This window comes from Notolepis coatsorum (assembly GCF_963971535.1).
Source record: "Notolepis coatsorum genome assembly, chromosome: 3".
In the NCBI taxonomy this organism is placed as follows: Eukaryota; Metazoa; Chordata; class Actinopteri; order Aulopiformes; family Paralepididae; genus Notolepis; species Notolepis coatsorum.
Genome location: NC_140167.1, coordinates 36,534,680 through 36,550,003, shown reverse-complemented (window position 1 = coordinate 36,550,003; position 15,324 = coordinate 36,534,680). Strand labels below are relative to the sequence as shown.

At 46.4% G+C, this 15,324-nt stretch overlaps 1 protein-coding gene across 2 annotated transcripts in view; it reads right to left on the bottom strand.

Moving 5' to 3' along the window:
• The window catches only part of atg2b (autophagy related 2B), a 51,128-nt gene that overhangs the window by 25,327 nt on the left and 10,477 nt on the right, over positions 1–15,324 (bottom strand). For both annotated transcript variants that reach the window (XR_014619524.1, XM_084311056.1), the window contains exons 13-18: positions 3,701–3,863; positions 3,479–3,571; positions 2,700–2,888; positions 2,098–2,371; positions 1,873–1,981; positions 1,190–1,391 (exon numbers count right to left, since the gene is read on the bottom strand). Coding sequence is in view for 1 of the 2 variants with exons in the window: in XM_084311056.1 (XP_084167182.1) it covers positions 1,190–1,391; positions 1,873–1,981; positions 2,098–2,371; positions 2,700–2,888; positions 3,479–3,571; positions 3,701–3,863 (1,030 nt within the window). In the remaining variant the exon portion in view is untranslated. The remainder of the gene's footprint in view (positions 1–1,189; positions 1,392–1,872; positions 1,982–2,097; positions 2,372–2,699; positions 2,889–3,478; positions 3,572–3,700; positions 3,864–15,324) is intronic.

Below are 15,324 nucleotides of genomic sequence, written 5' to 3'. Positions count from 1 at the left end.
GCATGCATTCATGATGGAACATAATACCTATCATATGCATTTGATTTTTTAATTGTAGCGTGTGTGTAGGGACGAAATGCCAATGCATTTAGTATAATACACGTTGCAGGCTATTACCAGCCTCCCAGGAATTACCCTAGACCGCTCTAAAACCATACTTATATTCACCACGGTATAAAACGGGAACATATGGATGGAAAAATTATGAATTTTTTACATCTTGACCGGAAGAAACTCAGCGTCAAATGACCATAGCTATAATATAGAATATCGTTATAGCTCTACAAACAAGGTGACGGACTCCATTAGTTTAATGCTGGTACTGAATATATGGGCCCCAAAAACAGCGCGGCACCCAAAGTGTTAAGTGCAGATTTAATTTAATTTAAGATGATCCTATATTAATACCCTTGGGGAAATGCAGGTGTCAAAGCAGCATTGGGGGGGGATATAGGGGGGGGGGGATACAGAGCTTTACAGTCCGATATATACTATATACAAGATGATAGTACAATGAGTGCACATGGATATGAGTCTTGAGTTCTCACGTTCCGAGTTCTGACAACGATAGTTCTCCTGGCAGCAGAGCCGGCCGTTCGAGCCCTTGGTTGAAGAGCCTGATGGCTGCCGGTATAAAGGACTCGCCCAGGCGGTTTGTGGTGTGTCGGGGGGGGGGGGGGGGGGGGAAGTCTTTGGCTGAATGTGCTCTTCATTCTCATTCAATTTGAGGGTATTTACATCCAGATTAGGTGAACAGTGTAGGAATTACAACAGCTCCTACATGTTTTTTAATAGACCAAAAGTAATTGGACAAACTAACCCATAAATAAAATGGTCACATTTAATACTGTGACCAAATTAAAGCTGTCTTAAAGCACATGGACTATGCTGTACCATGGAACCATGGAGTACAGATCAAACTGTCAACCTAGACGTCGCAGATCAAATACTGACTCAGGATCCAGCAATTGCGTGGTCTATTTCCTGTATATTTTAGGTTCTACTTTAGGTAGAAAGAGAAAGTTGACAATCGAACAAGCTGACATTTTCTTTTTGAAAACCGGAGAAGAGAACCAGGGACTGAAAACACACCTCTTCAAACAATCATGTCAATGTCCAAATATTTATGGACCTGACTGTTTTTGTAGCCGATCTCTTTAGAGCAATTGGCCCTTTGGCCACTACACACCTCTTCATTCTCGTACATGACCCTGCGCGAAGAGAAAGGCGACGGCTCCGGTTTCCCAAAGTCACAGACGTCTTTCAGCGAGTGGGCGGCCCCCTCCTCCTCTTCCTCCTCGGGGGAATGGTCCTCTGCGCCCTCGTCGTCTTCCGTCGTCACGCGCTCCAGGATGGAGTGGACCGTAGTAGGGTTCATCTTCAACACAACTCTGCGAGAACAAAACGGTATGAGACTAAAGAACCTCCATTACAGGATGAACCCCCCAGTTTTGGGGGAAAAACTGCTTTGCAGCATCAATGGCAACCAGATAAAGAATGAATCTAGACCAGGCTTCTAATTGAGACCTGCCTTTATTTCTCAAAACATGTAAAAACACCCTGCCTTTGTTAGATGTTTTATGGTATTTCTCCTACAAGTTAGCACAATGAATGAGAGTAGGTACGTATATATCTATTCTGATCACAGGGTTCCCCCTCTCCACTCTTAAAGAGTCACCTACAGTGTAGACATATTCCTTTCTAAATGATATCCAACAACAACAATCTTTATCAGTTGGGACTGGGATAAGATCTCATCAAATGTGGGTCCCTGGCCTAATTTTCTATCTAATTTATTTGGTGCTCCCCTTGACACAGTTTGAGAATGTCCTAATCTGGTGCGGACTACAGTATGCTGGTAGTGGGACCCACCTTGGCCAGTCAAACTTGCCACTGTCAGATGTTGTCATGTCTCCATCCATGCTGTGGGACACCCTGAGGAACCTGACAGCCGGCTGGTCCTGCTCCTCCTGGAACTTCCCTGTGAAAAACAAGGCAAAGAACACCCCCCCCCAAAAAAATACAGTTCTTCAAATTCAAGGTTTAGGATCCAGGGATTAGATTGTGTGGAAGCTTTTGTGTTCCGGGGTTACCTACCAACAAGTTCCCTGAAGGTGAGCTCCATCTTGGTCGGCTCTGGAGAGCTGCCTCCCATGAACTCTGTCTTCATCTCCAGGTCCTCCAGCTGGATGTAGAGCACCTCCTTCTGCAAGGACTTCTTGAACCAGGCACCCCTCTCCTGATCGGAGCGCAGGTCCGGAATGGGAAAACGGATGACCAGACACAGCACTGGGGCGTTGACGGTCAGCGATACGTGGCAGTTGGCCGGGGTGCGGCTGTCATCGAGGAAAACCTCTGCAAAAGCCTTGTGCTGTAAAACGAGTTGGACAGAAAACACATTTATAAGCTATGGAAATGCTTTAGTAAGCACTCTTATACCAAGGATTTCTAGGGTGTCCTTACCAAGCTGCAAACCAGAGCGTAGAACCCACACACTTTATCTCCAATCCACTTTGGACACCTGGCAAAGGCCCAGCAAGGGCTGAAGCATTGCCTTACGGCTCAATAAAGATGTATTGTGGGTGAACCTTGTGTGGGTTCTACACTTTTAGTTTCCAGTGGAAATTACTTCAACCCGGCTCCCGTAAGAAGCCAATGTACATTATGACTGATGCCGCCTCGCCGCCGGTTGTCCTCACCAAGCTGACGTGTTTATTGTAGGACGTGTACATGTGGGAGGCCATCATCTCTGTAGTGGCCAGCTTCTGAGGCTGCAGCAGGGAGTTGAGTCGGTCCACGATGCTGATGTCCAGCTCGGAGCGCACAGTGCCCAACTCCACGTGGATCTCTGCCCTCCTGGGGATGGTGCTGAGGCGCACCTGGCCACCCTGCGAACAGTGACATGTTTTTTTTTGTTTTTTATCCACTTTTTCTCTCTCCTCTTTTTCTATTGGTCTCCCATCCCAATTTCGCTGTGCCAATTCTCCCCTCCCCTGTCTTGAACGTTGCTCGCATATGCCCCCCACTGGCCGGTTGTAGGGAGGATAGAAGCCTTGCATCACGTGTCCCCTCCGATACACGAGGAGGCAGCCTGTGACATCTTTTCACCTGCCAGTGCGGACTTTCATTGGCGAGGTGTAACGTGTGGGAGGCTCACACTACCCCCACCATTTCCTGTCTCTGCTGTGCAGGCGTCCCCTAACCGACCTGTAGGAGTCACTGTCCACAACGTCCAGATTACCACCCATCGACTTCCACCCGCTAACTCTGCCAATTGAGTTAGTATGACGGCCGGCCCAAGCCGGAGTCAATGCCGACAGCCGGATTAAAACCCGGTGTCTCTTGCGTTGGTGACGAGCGCCACCCAGCCGCCCATACAGTGACATGTTTTTATATTTTTTAAAGAAAGCCTGTTTGTTTTGAGTGTATTCTGAGTGCTACGGTGTCATTAGTTGTACTAACAATGAGGGTTTTTTACCTGAGGGCCTCTGCGCTCTGCCAGCTTATAGAGCAGATGTAGGCAGGTGGCAGATGGAGCATCAGCACTGGCTGTGGTGTCAAATGTCAGGAGCTGAAATGTGAACAGGTAAAACAAGTGAGACGCACTCCTATACGGCATGTTCATTTGCATTGTTCCAACAGGTCAAAGCTGAGAGCCGTGATGTCACGCGAGCGCTAGCGTCAGATTTAAAACGCTAACCTCAGTGTATTGAACTCCTCTCTGGAAGCCACCGCTCAGGGCTTCAGAAGGGAACAGACACTCCAGCAACTCCATCTGGCCGAGGGAGAAGTCGGTGCTGAAAGTCCGCAGGGTAGAGCCCTGACAGTGTTCATAGCTTATCTTCAGACCCTGGCCCACAAATCTGAAGAGATAAGAGAGGCCTGGGTCAGTTTGACGTTTATGAACACGTCGACCTGCGAACCTGCTCTCCAGTGTGAATATTTAAGAGAATACCATGTAGATTAAGGAGACTTATATTATGTATAACTAATATTAATATGTTATTAACACTTTGATCGCCGGGGTTAAATTCATAATTTACCATCCCTCGCCAGCCCTATTTAACATGGAGAAGTTCCCCTTCTTTGCAGGGCTATAACTTTTTAAATTGTATTGCTAAATTGACATTACTATGGCCCATTCAACGTCCTATATCTATTGTTCAGGGTGTAGCAACGTTATACTTTTTCATTCACATATTCATACTAAAATACGGTCTAAAGTATAAGTATGTTTTTATCGTTTTCTGCAGCTTTCTCCAGAACTTGATTTATAGCCCTAAATGCATTATATTGATGATCAAATACAGTTTGGTAGGAATCTGGGCGAGATAAAAAATTTCAACTGGACGTGCTTCTAGGAGTTACTACGTATGATCTGATGTTGACCGGATGGGCGGGGGGTCGTTTATAATTCCGTGGGCAACGTTATATCATTCATCTAGTGTGGGTGATATGATCATTAGAGCAGTTAGTAAAGAACACGTTGACAAATAACGCTGGATCTTACTGTATCCTCCTCGCGTCGTTGGACGATGAGCGTGGAACTGAAATATTCCTATTATGGGATGTAGAAATACCAGATCCATTTCCAGGTTGTATAATAGTATATACGTCCAAATCATGTTGTTTATCGAGTTATTTGCAACCGATCGACATCCATTGTGTCAAGATGGAGTCCTGCTAATGATAGCGAGTGCCCGGACGAAATATGGGTGAGCACCACTTCATCCGCATCACTTCCTGTTTTGGCGAGCGGCCGATCGGCCACCAGATGGCGCTCTTGAACCGTTGGAGAATTGAGAGGGGCTCACCAGTACATATAATGTCTCCGGGGGAGAAATATGATTTCGATCACAGATTTTTGAAATATTGATATCAAAGACGCTGTCCAGCGTCTTCGGCAGAATAAGCATGGCGGGGAAAGACGCTGAACAGCGTCTTCGGCGATTAAAGTGTTAATAACTCATGTGTATGACTAATATTGTGTAAGGTGCGGCAGTGTAGAGCTTGTTTGTGTCCCAACTGCTGTAGTCGGGAATATCTTGTCCATTGCCATCTACATCTTTGCCAATACGTGCTAATGGCTAACACTTTGACCTCAGCCTGTGGAGCTTTGACCGACTTCAATAACATGTGCCAACAGTAACAGCGCAAATCCCGTCTGTGTCAACTTATCCACGAGGTCAAGCCACATCTTAGAAGAAACCTGCGGTTCAAACACAAACAGTAGTTACACACGAGTGGTTAAACTACTAGGGCCAAACGATTTGGAAAGAATATCTAATTGCAATATTATTATAATTAGAAACATTTTTGGGGGGGCTTTCTGTATTTTTCACCCATCCCAATTTAGTCGTTATGCCAATTCCCTTGCTGGTCGTTGCGCGCATTGCTCCACTGTCGGTCTGGGGAGGGTGTAGAACTACCACATGCCTCCTCCGATACATGTGGAGTCGTCAGCCGCTTCTTTTCACCTGACAGCAAGGAGTTTCACTGGGGAACAGGAGGTTCATGCCATCTCCCCCAGATCCCCTCCCTGCTGAACAGGCCAGTAAACATACAACGACCAGGAAACATACCCCACCGGCTTCCCACCTGCTAACACTGCCAATTGTGTTAGTAGGGATGACTGACCAAGCCGGAGGTACCGCTGACAGCTGGATGGCAAGTGCTTAGTCCACTGTGCTACCCAGCCGCACCTAATTAATTTTGACTGAGGAAGTTATGCTTATTTATTTACTTATATTTTCATTGTCAAACATTAAAATTATCATATGATTTTTTGCAGGTATCTGTACCAAACAAGACACGTTTCCATAACTCATTCTGCGGCAATGACGAAAAAAAGTCAGGTTATTATCTCACCTATCATTGGGACTCATTCCGAGACCTCGAGATTGCAATGCCGGCCGAATCCTGCTAGGTGGCAGTATTGCCTATCCTTTGAAACCGTATTTCACACTGTGTGTTACATTTTATATGGTCCGGGCGGAGAAATGGTACCCGGGCAAGTGAAAAGCCACTTGGAACGTGTCCAGCACACTTGATGCATAGTTTGTCCCATTTTATGTCAGCGACCCGATGGACATCAATACCAGAAATCACGATCAGACAATTGGAATATTCATTTTGGAATACCTCCTAGCAAAGGTAAGGACTATATGACATCAATCCTACTTTGATCCTACAATGATTTCACATCGATCGCAACGATCATATGTCACGTACTCCAAAACGTATGCCGTTGCTGACGATCAGAGCATCACAAAACGACCCCCCCCCCCCCTTTGATGCCTTCATAATGAAACATAATACCTATTATATACCTTTGATTTGGAAATAGTATCATGTCCAGGCGAGCAACGCGAAGGACTTTCGCAAAATGCACATAGCGCTCCATAACTCAAGTTTCCAGGAATTAGCCCGGATCACTCTGAAACTATATTCACCACAGGATAACACGCTAACGTATACATGAAAAATCTTTTTTTACATGTTGGACGAGAGATAGTGACTGTCAAATGAGCCATAGTATTGTCTCCATAGCTATAATATAGAATATAGATATAGCTCTGCAAACATTGTGACGCACCGTGAAAATGCCTATCTTTTAAAGTGTGGCCCATTGACAGCAGGGATGGGGATACACGCTGGCGCTGAATGAGTTAAGTCTGTAGAATATGATTTGTAGGCTGGGACATCTCTGCAGCACCACTACTATACTACATTTACAATGATATCTTGACACACATTTCACCTTTAACCCTTTCTGCGCTTTCTGAGATTTCTTGGGTTTAGATCTTTTTCTTTTTTTCAATTTTCCCATTTTAAACACTTGCGCGAACCTTTGTGACTCATCTGAGACCTTGAAATTGCAATGACGATTGAATCCCGCCAGATGGCAGTATCGCCTACCTTATGAACATGCATATGGGCCAGCTTAGTGTGGGTGGCCACAGCCCCCAAACAACTAGGCACTCACTCTACTAGTAGGTTGCGAGCAGCTGTGAGCAGGACCACAATGGCGATCGCCTAGAGCGAACTATTGGATATTATGAAAAAGACTAAATGGATTATATGGATGATTATGGACAATAAGGTGCGTTTCCTAACGTTATATGTATTGATCCTGTTCTGATTCAAGACACTTGGACTCGAAGTGAGAAATGGAGTACCTCTAAAACAAAGGTCACGTCTATTTTATGTCTACTTTACCAAAACTCCATCATAAAACATGCGTTTGTATGATTGCAGCGTCGGAAAACGACCCCTCCCCCCCGATGATTTTGTGAAGAAACATATGGTAGTGTACCTTTTGACAAAGGTAACATCTATTTTACCGAACCCCCATCCTAAAACATGCGTTTGTATGATCGCAGCATCGGAAAACTACCCCCCCCCCCCCCCCCCCCCCCCGGCTTTGTGAAGAAACAAGGTCATGTGTTTACCTGGCAATAATATAGGTTTCAGGCGAGCAGCCGCGAGATTTGCGCATACGCTGCACAGAACACGCTTTTACTCATGAGCTAGAAACCCAGCATGGATTATTTTGAAACGGGCGATGTTTACCATGGTATAGCGCCTTTGGAGTGTTCCTTTAACAATTATTGCGTCTCCTGCGATTTGGATATTGCCCCTAGGCCATATTGTGATTTTGAGATATATATATATATATATTAGTGCTGTCAAACGATTAAAATATTTAACTCGATTAATCGCATGATTGTCCATAGTTAACTCGCGATTAATCGCAAATTAATCGCATTTTTATTTTTAATTTCTTTTTTACCTTAAACAGATCTTTTTCAAGTTCCAAGTTTTAATACTCTTATCAACATGCGAGTCAACAAATGCTTGCTTTGTGCAGCCATTTAACACAAAAGGATGACCCTCATGCATTGCAAATTTGCATCAAATTCAAAACAGAGTGATGCACAAAATAACTTAAAAGAAAATAATAATTTAAAACAATGAATAAAGTGTGCATGAAATAATAGGGGAAAGAAAACGTTAGGAACTTGTTACATTCACACACACAAGGGCTGATTAATCACACACCCCCCTCTCTCCCTCACACACACACTCTCCCAGATATTTTTCTCTTTTGCCCCTTCCTCATCTCTCTCACCCCCCTCTCTCTCTATATCTCTCACACACACACACACACACACACACACACACACACACACACACACACTTCAGAAACAAACATAGTATCAATGAGAGCATCAATAATACACCTGAGTGAAGTCTAGTAAAAAAAAAAAAAAAAAAAAAAAAATTTTTTTTTAGTTAATCTTGAGTTAAAAAAATTAGTGGCATTAATAGAATCGGGAGTTAACGCGATATTAACGCGATATATTTGACAGCCTTAATATATATATATTATTAAGCCCTATAAACTACCTTCTTCCCTACCCTGTGTGGTCCCTGTTCCTAAGTGCCCACATCCCAGCACGTCCAAGGACTACAGGCCGGTGGCTCTAACCTCTCACATAATGAAGACCATGGAGAGGTTAGTCCTGGAGCAACTCCGCCCGGTGATCAAACCCCACCTAGACCCACTCCAGTTCGCCTACCAGCCCAGACTGGGGGTAGAGGATGCTGTCATCTACCTGCTGAACCGAGCCTACACTCACCTAGACAAGTCGGGGAGCACTGTGAGAGTAATGTTCTTTGACTTCTCCAATGCTTTTGATACCATAAGGCCTGGGCTGTTGGGTGAGAAGTTGGAGGCGATGCAGGTAGAGGCCCCCCTGGTGTCCTGGGTTGTTGACTATCTGACGGGCAGACCACAGTACGTGCGCCTAGGGAGCTGTGTGTCAGACAGACTGGTCAGCAACACCGGGGCCCCGCAGGGGACAGTCCTCTCTCCCTTCCTCTTTACCGTCTACACCAACAACTTCCACTATCGGTCAGAGTCCTGCCACCTTCAGAAGTTTTCTGATGACTCTGCGATAGTGGGATGTATAAAGGACTGTGACGAGAGCAGTGGTGCAGTCGTGGTCACACCCGGTTACACGCCGTGTTACCAGATCACTGAGGCAGAAGTACGCGCGATCGCGCACGGATGTGTACTCGCGTGTACGCGCACACAAAAATGCGCTGTATCCATTCGTTGTGACTAGTACCCGGCCACCGTTTTACATAACAAAAAGCGCAGGTAGACTAAGTGTCTGGGTGTTGGCTATCTGAATGCATCTCCCCCTTCATTCTGTGTGACACAGGCAGTGGAGGTGAATACTAATGTGGCTCGGAATTCGTGATGGGGGTCTACCTGCTTATGATATTGAATCAAGCGTCTGTGCTGCGCGCCAGCTTTCCACGCGCACATTCACACAAATAGAGAGCAAGAAGAGCTTGTATGATAGAAAGATTGCACTTGCGTATATGCGCTTGTGTGTGTGTGCGTGTGTGTGCGTGCGTGTGTGTGTGTATAAATCAGTTCTGTGCGCATGCACGTACCCGCGCGCGCGTGCACGTGGCGTGTTACCAGTTCCCATATTACGACTGCACCACTGGACGAGAGGGAATACCGGGAACTGGTAGTGGACTTCGTCACATGGTGCGATAAAAACCACCTGCAGCTAAATGTGGCGAAGACCAGGGAACTGGTGGTGGAGCTGGGGAGGAGGAGGAGTGCACCTGTGACCCCCGTTTCCATCAGGGGAGTCGATGTGGATGGTTGAGGATTACAAATACCTTGGTGTGCACATCGACAACAAACTGAACGGGTCAAACGCGCAGAGGCACTGTACAAGAAGGGCCAGAGCCGGCTCTACTTCCTCAGAAGGCTGAGATCCTTCAATGTCTGTACAAGGATGTTGAGGATGTTCTATGAGTCTGTGGTGGCGGGCGCCTTCTTGAATGCTGTGACCTGCTGGGGCAACGGACTGAGAGCAGGGGACACAAACAGGCTGGATAAGCTGGTCAGGAAGGCCAGTAGCGTGGTTGGGGTGGAGCTGGACTCCCTAGCGAGGGTGGCGGAGAGGAGGAGCCTTGCTAAGCTCCAGGCCATCAGGGAAAACCCCTCCCACCCACTATACACAGACTTGGCTGACAGGAGGAGCATGTTCAGTGCCAGGCTCACACTACCTAAATGCAGCACTGAACGGCACAGGAAGTCCTTCATTCCAACAGCCATCAGACTACAATGGATCACTGTGCCTCACTGCATCACTGAGCACAGAGTGACAGTTACCATCTTCCTGGACTCTTACTTTTGAAACAGCACTGTGCTGTTTGAAACAGCACAATATTGGGCGGTCAGGTGGCGTAGAGGAGATTGCGTTCGTCACCAACCCCGGAGACGCTGGATTCGTCTGTTCGAATCCAGCTCACAGCTCCGGGGTTGTCACCAGCTTGGCTGGCCGTTCACACTAATACTATTGGCAGTATTAGAGGGTGGGAGAAGCTGGCGGGGTGGGTCCGGGTCGTTGTAAACAGCGACTCCTACAGTTCGGTCGGGGCGCCTGCTAAGCGCGGATAGGATCTAAGGGCGGTAGTGTGATCCTTCCATACGTTACACGCTCTCAGTGAGAGCCAGGTGAAAAGAAGCGGTTGATTGGCTAGACGTGTGTCGGAGGAAGCACGTGATAGCCTCCACTCTCCCAGACCGACTGTGGGGGGTAAGTGCGCAGCGACCAGGAAGGGGATTGGGAATTGGCATAACGACTAACATTGGGATGGGAGAAAATCTGAGGAAAATGGAGGGGGAAAAAGATTTAAAAAAAAAAAAAAAAAAAAAAAAAGGCACAATATTATATTACACCTACTGTAGACCTCAGTATATTTTTACTGTATTTATTTACTGTATTTTTATTCTATTTTATTCTACTCTTATTTTAGGCAATTTGATTTGTTTTGTTATTCTTATTCATGACCTGTTCTCTGTCTAAATGTTTAAAGTGGAAATGAAGCAGTGCGATAAATACATATTCATAGCATCACATTAGTATTTAGATAAGCCACAGAAGAAGTCACGTTATAAAAATAAGCAGTTTCTAAGAAAAAACGATTTGTTGTGTACATTTCTGAAGCATTTAGCATTATGGGCGCGGCCATTTTGTTGCTGACGTCATGCTGGGGGTTGGGTGTATACACTCTGGTTAGCTGCCTATATTGAATGGGTCAGTCAGCAAATAAAATGTTGCCTACAAAACAACGGGACCGCGGTGGTTCTGTTTGTATTGCTCCTGGCTGTTCAAACTAATTTTACCATGTGAGAGAGAGGAAAGTTGGTTAATTTCCACAAACTACCAGTGAAAAAAACAGTGTTGTTTACATGTTGGCTCGGGCTGGCTGCACTCAGGCGGCGCGACCAGCCTGTTGGACAGGGAAGGAGGATCTGCAGCGAACACTTCATTGCCTCGGATTATGTTGTTGGGGTGGGATGTTTGTCCAGAAGACCACTAATCAGCTGAAGCCGGACGCGGTTCCCTCGGTCTTCGACAGACAGACCGGCGTTAGCTCTCGGGAGCGATCGCTAGCTAGTTGGCACCAGCCGGGGCCCGGCGTTAGCTCTCGCTAGCTAGCGTTAGCAACCGGAGCGTCGCGGAGCATTCAGCCTGCTGGCTACACAGCTTGTGTAGCCAGCTTGTGTAGCCAGCAGGCTGAATGCTCCGCGACGCTGGTTGAAGTGGGTCTAGGTAGCCAGCAGGCTGAATGCTCCGCGACGCTGGTTGAAGTGGGTCTAGGTAGCCAGCAGGCTGAATGCTCCGCGACGCTCCGGTTGCTAACGCTAGCTAGCGAGAGCTAACGCCGGGCCCCGTTCAAAATGTTGTAGGCAACATTTTATTTGCTGACTGACCCATTCAATATAGGCAGCTAACCAGAGTGTATACACCCAACCCCCAGCATGACGTCAGCAACAAAATGGCGGCGCCCATGTTGAAAACAGGGATATTATATTATATTTTTCAGACAAATAAGATAGATTTCACATTTGATTATAGAACCCTGTCTTACACAAGGTACACAACAAACAAACTAGGATCACATTGCTCACTGCTTCATCTCCACTTTAATGTTGAGCGATTTGCAGTGTCAAATTTCCCTCGGGATAATAAAAGTATTTCTATTCATGTGTGGGCTTGTAATAATAGAATCATTCCACCTCGGGGCGGCTAGGTGGTGTAGTGGGCAAGGCACTCGCCACCAATGTGGAGACGCTGGGTTCGCGTGTTCGAATCCAGCTCTCCACATTGTTTTCAGTTTAGCTGGTCGTCCGCAGTAATACACATTGGCCGTATTACGGGGAGGGAAACTGAAGGGTGGGGATTGGGCGTTGTGGACCGCGTCTCCTACAGGTCGGTTGGTGCGCCTGCGCAGTAGAATCAGGAAGTGTCGGGGGCAGCGTGAGCCTCCCACGCGTTACTCCTCGCCACTGAGAGATCGAGCTGCGCAGGTGAAAAGATGCGACTGCTGTTACCTCAAGTACCGGAGGGGACTTGTGCTATGTATGACTTAGTCCACATTGCAGCCGGCTTGTGGGAGGCAAGAAACAGCGTTCATGACAGGGGAGGGTTGAATTGGATGATACGAAATTGGGATGGGAGAAAACATAGAAAATGGGAGAAAAAGTGGATCAAAAAAAAATAATCATTCCACCTCCATCCCAAGATTGATCAGATTGTCTGTATATCATTCTACCCTACATTTATCACCAGTGATAAGGTTGGGTGGTCCTTGCACTGGGATCTGTTTCTTTTTGTGATCAAATCTTTTTTTATTTTCAATTTAACGGCCCACATGTGGGCCCTCTTGAGGACGATTTGCCCACCGGCACTTTGGCGACCTCTAGCGGCTCGGTGTGCATATTTTCGAATACAATATATATAGAATTATATATAGCCCTTTCAGGTGACCATCCATTCAGAGGTTCTCGAGTTACATGCCGATATGTGAGGCGTGCGCCGAAGTACACGGCAGAATTTTTATTTTTTCAAATACCACTCCCGACTCTCGAGCCTCTACCTACGTCAATCATTTGGACAGGGTTGTAACCAATGAGTAGGGCTTTCCAATGGTACCCCACGTGGGAATGATCGAATCGGGGATCTAGGTGAAAAGTCACAAGCCAAAACAGGAAGAGAATTGTCTGTCGAATGCATTAAAGTCTATGAGAAAATCGTTTTCTGAGCTCTCTCACCTTTTACCAAAACCGCTTCTAATCACTCATTTCTGAACAGATTTTTATGAAATTTGGACATGTACTGTACTACACAAGACTTCAGGCTATGGAACCAGGGTGTCTTTTCAGCCATACCAATTTCTTTGGAAATACTACTTCTGGACTACTAACTACTACAGAAAAACGTGAGTAACAAGTTTTTCTACAACTCAAGTTCAGACCTATGTTACTCTATTTCATTAGCACTAAAAGTGATTATTTTTTTTATTGTATCAGAAACTTCAGAATGTCATCTTTCAAAAGAGACCAGGCTCATGCATGTGCTATAAGTATAAAGTATAGTATTTTGGTTTGCAAAAGAAGTATGCAGTCCTCAAAAACGAAAACTAAAATGACCACTTTTGGGGGGCGATTGTTAACACATCTGGCGCCAATAACGTCGTACAACGTGTTTCAAGGTCATGCTAAGATTGCACTTGCGTATATGCGCTTGTGTGTGTGTGCGTGTGTGTGCGTGCGTGTGTGTGTGTATAAATCAGTTCTGTGCGCATGCACGTACCCGCGCGCGCGTGCACGTGGCGTGTTACCAGTTCCCATATTACGACTGCACCACTGGACGAGAGGGAATACCGGGAACTGGTAGTGGACTTCGTCACATGGTGCGATAAAAACCACCTGCAGCTAAATGTGGCGAAGACCAGGGAACTGGTGGTGGAGCTGGGGAGGAGGAGGAGTGCACCTGTGACCCCCGTTTCCATCAGGGGAGTCGATGTGGATGGTTGAGGATTACAAATACCTTGGTGTGCACATCGACAACAAACTGAACGGGTCAAACGCGCAGAGGCACTGTACAAGAAGGGCCAGAGCCGGCTCTACTTCCTCAGAAGGCTGAGATCCTTCAATGTCTGTACAAGGATGTTGAGGATGTTCTATGAGTCTGTGGTGGCGGGCGCCTTCTTGAATGCTGTGACCTGCTGGGGCAACGGACTGAGAGCAGGGGACACAAACAGGCTGGATAAGCTGGTCAGGAAGGCCAGTAGCGTGGTTGGGGTGGAGCTGGACTCCCTAGCGAGGGTGGCGGAGAGGAGGAGCCTTGCTAAGCTCCAGGCCATCAGGGAAAACCCCTCCCACCCACTATACACAGACTTGGCTGACAGGAGGAGCATGTTCAGTGCCAGGCTCACACTACCTAAATGCAGCACTGAACGGCACAGGAAGTCCTTCATTCCAACAGCCATCAGACTACAATGGATCACTGTGCCTCACTGCATCACTGAGCACAGAGTGACAGTTACCATCTTCCTGGACTCTTACTTTTGAAACAGCACTGTGCTGTTTGAAACAGCACAATATTGGGCGGTCAGGTGGCGTAGAGGAGATTGCGTTCGTCACCAACCCCGGAGACGCTGGATTCGTCTGTTCGAATCCAGCTCACAGCTCCGGGGTTGTCACCAGCTTGGCTGGCCGTTCACACTAATACTATTGGCAGTATTAGAGGGTGGGAGAAGCTGGCGGGGTGGGTCCGGGTCGTTGTAAACAGCGACTCCTACAGTTCGGTCGGGGCGCCTGCTAAGCGCGGATAGGATCTAAGGGCGGTAGTGTGATCCTTCCATACGTTACACGCTCTCAGTGAGAGCCAGGTGAAAAGAAGCGGTTGATTGGCTAGACGTGTGTCGGAGGAAGCACGTGATAGCCTCCACTCTCCCAGACCGACTGTGGGGGGTAAGTGCGCAGCGACCAGGAAGGGGATTGGGAATTGGCATAACGACTAACATTGGGATGGGAGAAAATCTGAGGAAAATGGAGGGGGAAAAAGATTTAAAAAAAAAAAAAAAAAAAAAAAAAGGCACAATATTATATTACACCTACTGTAGACCTCAGTATATTTTTACTGTATTTATTTACTGTATTTTTATTCTATTTTATTCTACTCTTATTTTAGGCAATTTGATTTGTTTTGTTATTCTTATTCATGACCTGTTCTCTGTCTAAATGTTTAAAGTGGAAATGAAGCAGTGCGATAAATACATATTCATAGCATCACATTAGTATTTAGATAAGCCACAGAAGAAGTCACGTTATAAAAATAAGCAGTTTCTAAGAAAAAACGATTTGTTGTGTACATTTCTGAAGCATTTAGCATTATGGGCGCGGCCATTTTGTTGCTGACGTCATGCTGGGGGTTGGGT